Here is a 7,327-nt window from a genome sequence, read left to right as displayed (position 1 = left end):
TTACAATTCCTTGGGATTAATTGGTAGAACAAGTGGTTGAAATACATATTTCTCAATTTGATAAAATTGTTACTAATAAGGTGGATGTGTGAACATACGAAAATGTACAAGATAAAAAATAAGAATGTTAGAGAGAAAATCAAAATTACACCTGTTGAGAGAAAACTCTAAGAGAAGTATTTAAGATGATATAGATATGTATTTAGGTAGCCAATAAATGCCTCAGTTAGGCGATGTGAGATCATAACAAATATGCACAGTAATCGAGAAAGAGGAAGATCAAAAAAGACTTGGTTAACAATAATAAAACAGAATAAAATTTATTTTAAAATAGATGAGAATATAATAGGGGATCGAGCCTAATGGCGTAGGAGGATTCATATAGATGACCCCACTTAGGGATAAAGGCTTGGTTGTTGTTGTGGTTCCTATATAGGTATTAGTTGACTAAAAACATGCAATTGTCTGCTTGCTTACAATGGTAATTTTTCCAATAAAAATAAACAAAATGAATGATCATCATGTATAACAATTAGTAACAATATTTATGCGTTGATTAAACTAGGGATCATGCAGGAGTAGAAATTAAAAGTCAATTATGCTAATTAAGCCAGATTGAAATCACAGTTACGTTATGCAATTTTCATTTGTTTTTTTTTTTCTCTAACAAAAAGATAAGACAAATCAGTTCCAGGAACTGTGAATTGACATGTTTGATAATACTATTTGTTTTGATTTTGTCAAAATAAAATAGGTTTATCTTTTAGACCTTTAAAATGAACAATGAACCCACATTATCTTTTGAATGTTTAATCATGGTTTTCAACACTTCATCTGAGTTGCATATGCTACTAGCAAAATAGATTTGTATGAGAACTTGCATACCTCGTTTACTCAATATTGTTGATTAATATTATCCTTATAATTAATGTTTTTTTTATCTTATTTAGGGATATGAATTGGACGCGTTTATTAATATACTTTTTGTGTATATACATTAGTCATTTTTATTAGTATATACTTTTTTAAGAATTAATACCAATTGCATACGCCAACTCGTATGCACCCATGAATGTGCTGATTATATACCACTACATGCACTTTTTATAAACTTGTGTTTAATCATTATAAGTATTTATGGCAAAAATGAAAACACAACTAATGGTCTATTCTTTTGCTTAAACTTTATGAAAAAATGTCCTGTGATAGACTAAAAGCACAAGCAAATGCCATGGAAAGAATACAGTTTGCATCAGGAAAAACTTTGTATCCATGGGCTTCAACTTTAAAATTCTTGAAGATAGAGCTAAAACATGGTACCTGTGGGGAGGACAGGAGGATGATGTTCTTGAAATATTCCAGTGTCTTCTTCTGAAAAAGAATAAGAAAGCATTCATGAAACTCAATTCGTGTAATAATGATAGAAAAGATACAAAGATTTATAACTATTAGCAATTAAATAATGAACAATATGAGAACCAGGAAAGTCACACAATGAAACAAAGACATAAGTAGTCTTAACAGAAAAAAAATTATAATATTATTTGCATTCATTATTTATTTCATGAGCAGGAAAGACACATTGGAACAAATAAATATGATACTTAAAATGTCTGACCTTAGTTGAAGCCTAGCCATGCACTTTAACTGTTGTGAACATAACCTATCAAGTATCTTAATGCAAGGTTCTAAATCTTTAAGCTGTGCTGAAGTTTCAGTTTCTAATATACAGTTCCAATACCATATCATGTTATGTCGTTATAGTTTTTACACATATTTAATTGAATTATAATTCTAATTTTTAGCTTCAGTCAGTTATAAATTGTAAACCTGTTCAATTTCATAATGAATTACACTTATAATCTATTCTTTTGCAAATATAATAAAACGAGCAATGAAAAAAAATGAGGCGTTGCCTGTTCTGTAGAAAGAGGGCATGCTTTACTTTAGAACTCTGCAACATTGGAACAATTTCATATTTGAAGACCCAAGATATTTTCATTGTTAAGAATTTAATTTTATTTGAAATGAACATATATTTTTATAGGTTTATGCAATTTTGTTTGAAATTTATTCAAGAGAATTTGAAAAAAAATCAAGCATTAAATATCACATTCTTATTATATTTTATTTGATCAAATCTAAATAGAACTATTAGCTACAATAAATCAGTTCAAATTTGTCATTTAGTTTTAACATTTTTTTTAAGTGACTACAATTATTAGAGTGGCCAACAAATAGACAGATGTTCAAATTTTAGGATGTAAAATATTATATTTTAGTTTTAAATTAGATTTAGGATTTTGTAATTAATTTTATATCATAAAATTTCTAAAAGATAAAAAAATGAATCAGTGCGCACCTATTTCCTTGACACTCAAACCAAAGCTGAGAAAAAAATCCAAAAGAGAAGGAGAAGCTCCACATAATCTTGTTGAATCCTATTTTTTGTTGCTTATTTACATAAACTCCCTTGTTTTCTCCCAATGTCACAAAATTTAGAATATGAAAAAAAACATATTGATGCTAGATACCAAATTTTATCCTATTTAAAACTTTCTATTTTAAATAACTACTTACCTAAATCAAATTAAAATTTAAGTATATATATATATATAGGATAGTCTAATTCAATTTTATTTAATTAGAATAATGATATTTTTAGAATGTTTAAAATTATTTATTTCCCTTTTATTTTCTCCTCCATACACTCCTCACTCTCCTCCCTTGAACCCTCTTGCTTGCCCATAACACTCGTCATCTGTCCTAAGATACTCTTTCTCTCTCTTGAAGGTATGCGGTTCGAGGCTCCCCTCTCAAAATGTGTCATTTCCCGCATCTCTTTTCTGATTTACCTCATACTTGTGGGGCCGGGGTGGGGGGGCCGCTAGGTCGCGGTTCCTTTCCCGCTTCTCCCCTCTCCTTTTCCCTCATCTCTTTTCTCTCCTGTTTCTTTCACAAACCACTGCTCCGATGTCGATGCCAAAGCATTTCTCATGTCTATCAATGGGAAGAGTAAATTCTACATGGCAGAGTTCAACACCTCAATCCATGCCTTAATGCATTCACTTCATGCTAAAGATAATTGTGTTTTCAAAAGCATGTTGCACCTAAAATGTCTCACTTTCACTAACGCAGAGGCATGATTAGACTACACTTATCCTTTCTCATCTAGATATAACTAATTATATGGCTACCATGCTCACAAGCAATACAAATCTAGGAAACTAGGGAACTCGTTAATATACCCTATGGGGCAGATCATGCATTTTGGATCAACAACGCCAAACATGCATAATGAATATACGCATCTGTTATTACAAATTCCTCATAAAAATAGTGAAAATAAACTAGAATAGCCAAAAGTTCATATTGGAAATAGGGAGAGCTACCACATATTGAAATTCCTTTTTTACTTCTTCAACTGACTATGGACAGAACATCTAACAGAATGGCATAAGAATAACAAACCATTACCTTCCAATAAAATAATTACTCTTGTACCCAACTTTTCAACTTCTAGATATATAATTTTTGTATTATGCGGCAATTTAAGGTATATTAATAATTGTAGTTCGATTTTACCATAGAGAGTTTGTAAAAGAAGGTATTCTGGAGATCTGGATCATCAGTAGAGGTCAGTTGATGAATGCATTGGGCACCCTTTAGTTTCTTCAGAAGCCACATTCCTGAATTGAACAAAGAGTTTGAGCTATACAAGTACCCTAAATGTGGTCCCGATATAGACATATACGTATGCAAGTGCTTTAGAAATGGTTCCATTATACTCTCTGCAAAAGATCATAGGAATTAGGGAAAGAAATTTAATGGAACAAAAAATACTTAAAATTATTTGAAAGTTACGTGTTAAGGCACTTCTTATGATAATGTTTCCGATAGAATGCCCAACAAAACTAAGCTTTATGCCTTTACAGCCTCCATATCTTGAAAGCTTATCCATCTTCTTTCTAAGGAAGAGAATCACTTCTGTAGCTAACCTGTTACCCATTTCTCTAAAATCTCCTGTAGTCTTCTCTTCATTAACTTCTGACATGAGACATTCAGCTCTAGGATCTAGCAAAAGCCATTGATTCCGAACAAGTCGTAAGTCCAGATGGTGTCCCTGTTGTCACATGAATGTAGGTAGAAACAGTCAGACATGCTAGAATCTATGAAAGAAATAAATTAGACTAAAAATCAAAAGAGTGTCCCTTTTATCACATATCATCAAAAGGACACCCTTTTTTTAAAAATTATCATAACAGCGTACCACCCAAAAAATTTTATCCAAAACAACCCTGTGTGATATACCTTAGAGCTATTTTGGTCAAAGCAACTCCAGCTTATTTTCTGGTTTTTTAATTTTTTTTTTTTTGGTTTTTTAATATACTAATTAGAAGAGAAAAATAAGGAAAACAAAACAAAAGGAAAGGAAAAAGGAGAAAGGAAAAATAATAGAATAGAAAATCATACTAAAAAATAAAAAACCTAATTTTTTTATTTTCTATTTTTTAATATCTAATTACTAAAAAAAGAAAAGGAAACAAAAGTAAAAAAGATAACAAAGAAAGGAAAACCAAAAATAGGAAAATCACCTTAGAGCTACTTTGGTCAAAGCTCCAAGGTTGGAGCTGCTTTGATCAAAATAGTTCAAGGTCACGTTGTTTTGTAGAAAGCAGTTCCAAGGTGGAATGCAGAGGGTATTTTAGGCAGAAAATATTAATAGGTCACTCTTGATTTTCTGCCAATAAATCAATGCAAAGTAGATTCTGCACTAAACCTAGCAGACCGTACGTCCGTTTACACAAGATAGATCTATACAACAACAACAACCAAGCCTGTAATAAGAGTGTAACTACTGTTAGGCCATATTTCAGTTTCTGCACTTTAGAGATAATGTTGCATGCAGTTACAACCTTTACCTAGTAGTAAAAATTGGTCAAACAGATCACCCTCGATGAAATGGTACTGGCAAAGGCTAATCTGATCTTTCTCGAGAAATTGAATATAGAAGTTTAAAAGCACTTGAGTATACTCAAGAGCATACTATGGACTAAAAAAGTAGATATTCCTACGGATTCTAATGTCAAATCTATATGACCATAGAAGAAGCCATTAATTTATCTAGGGATATACAAAAGGCTGGTAGGAAAAATAACCTATCTCATAGTCAACCTGACATCATATTTACACGATTAGTTTGATCAGCCACTTTTTAAAAAACTCATGACATGAACATTGGATGGTAGACTTCTTCAATAACTTAAAAATTCTCTGAGAAAAGATACTTTATTTCATGAGTGAGATCATCATTGGATTTTGGGTTATTTTGATATAGAGTGGATAAACTCTCCTAGAAATAGAAGATCTTACATCTCGATATTGTATATTCTTGAGAAGCAATCTAGTGAGAAATAAACTGTGGTTGCTAAATAAAATGTGGAGGTAGAGTATATCCCCACAACAATAGCAACATGTGAACTAATTTGGGTTAAGCAGCTAATGACTAAGATAGGGTATACACCAACAGGGTTTATTGTAACAATCAAACAACTACGCACATAGGTTGTTGACCAAGTGTTCACGAGTGCAAAACCATATACATTGATTGTAAAATCATAAGATAGAAGGCGCAAACAAAGGAAATCATTACTTTATTTGTCAACTCTAATGATCTGCTAGTGGACCTATTGACCAAATCTTTAAAAGACATAGAGTTAGTTGAGTATATTTTTAGGAAGCTAGGTTCTACAATATATTCCAACTGTCTTGAGGGGGAGAGGGAGTCATATAAACAAGTTTATATAAATAATGGTTTATATGTAACATACCTTGTTGACTCTAGGTAGTGGGGGCTATCTAGGCCACTATGAGGAAATTTCACTCAAATCAACATGAACTACAGATGCTAGTTAATATCAAAAGAATGCAAGGAATCAACTGGCAATGTAATGGAGGATAAACCTGAAAACCATGGACAAAGACAACTGCATGTAGTACATGGCTGCTCTTATTTCCCATGCTGAACTTGGGCACTAAATTTTCTTCCTCAATTATTGTGGCATCATTCTGATCCAAAGAAAGCTGTGATGAATTGTTGGGAAAGTTAATAGCATGCTGTTCTACAAGAACAACAGGTACTCGTGAAGGATCACGAAAAATGTGCATGTCTTGAATATATAGGCCATTGATCTGCACACGACCTATGAAATTTAGAAAATTCAGGTAAAAGTTATCATATTACCAATTAAACAATTATGATATCTCACTTTCATTTGGTTGATACTTTTCCGCTGAAGTTCCGCACGTGCCACTGCAATTTGAGTTGGCTGCACATAATGGAAAAGGAAAACTTATTTTCCTTTGTAGTTAAAAAATATTTCTACAAAATAATCTGCATGTCATACAAGTCTGATAAAGTTAAATTGACATTGTTTAACATACTTCATCACTGGACTTTCTTGGACCGACATTTCCAGGTCCATTATGGTGAGAAGAATCATCAGCTCCACTTTTCAAGTAACGGTGGGGAACTTGAGTTTTCAGATGAACCATCCATATCGACCATTCTGCCTTGCGTCCCATAGCCCAAGTATCATGGAGATGTTCAAGTATGGAAAATCTATTTTTCCTAAGAGCCAAAAGAAAACTACCTTATTCGCTGACTTAATGTAGCGACCATAATTGCAAGAGTACCCATTGTAATATCACATCATATTTCCAAACAATATGCAATATAAATAGGTGAAGATTAGCTTCTTCATAATATAATGATCAAAATAAATTTAGACTACCAATTATCCATTTGACATTTTTTCTTATTTTCTGTGTTGGATCATTTCATTCTGGACATGCAATATTCTGTAATTCATCCCTTAAATTACTCGAGAAACTACGTTGCTTACTTACATAAGTGAACAAATAACATTATCAGAAAGGCATTTACATCATCAAATTCATACCTCCACAATCATTCCAAAGATCAGAATGTAATACTCACTATATTAACTCACGAGGAGAAGAAAACCCATACCTATGGAATTTCAAAAACGTACTCCATAGGAAAGACAGATGGCTACCCAAAGTGAAACATACATTCAACAGTTCTTCCTTAGACAGAGAGAAGAGCTTGGCATCATTTCCAAAATCAGCTGTATTGTCTGATTTCTGCATAATCAATTATAAGCATCAATTGAAAACGAACCTTAAATGATAAATTCTGTTGGTTAAATGACCAAAATTCACAAGGAAATTCACTACATAAGAACAAGCTGACAAGTACCTCCAAAATATTTTGTAGCATCCCAGCCAAATGTCCAACACCCAT

The 7,327-nt window shown here is 32.2% G+C and overlaps 1 protein-coding gene across 1 annotated transcript; it reads right to left on the bottom strand.

Moving 5' to 3' along the window:
• Window positions 1-1,320: 1,320 nt before the first annotated feature.
• Window positions 1,321-7,327, bottom strand: LOC141817778 (uncharacterized; the record flags this gene model as incomplete). The annotated part of the gene is made up of 8 exons (XM_074705406.1): window positions 7,283-7,327; window positions 7,034-7,167; window positions 6,445-6,631; window positions 6,270-6,329; window positions 5,965-6,192; window positions 3,865-4,123; window positions 3,586-3,791; window positions 1,321-1,371 (listed from the first exon to the last, which is right to left on the bottom strand). Coding segments are annotated over exons 1-8 (1,170 nt in total), but the record flags the coding sequence as incomplete, so codon positions are not given.

This window comes from Curcuma longa, unplaced genomic scaffold, assembly GCF_044706935.1.
Source record: "Curcuma longa cultivar G26 ecotype Majalengka, Jawa Barat unplaced genomic scaffold, ITB_CL_G26_1.1 contig_21877, whole genome shotgun sequence".
Lineage (NCBI taxonomy): Eukaryota > Viridiplantae > Streptophyta > Magnoliopsida > Zingiberales > Zingiberaceae > Curcuma > Curcuma longa.
The sequence above is the reverse complement of the archived record's forward strand: the minus strand, read 5'-3'. Positions and strand labels throughout refer to the sequence as shown.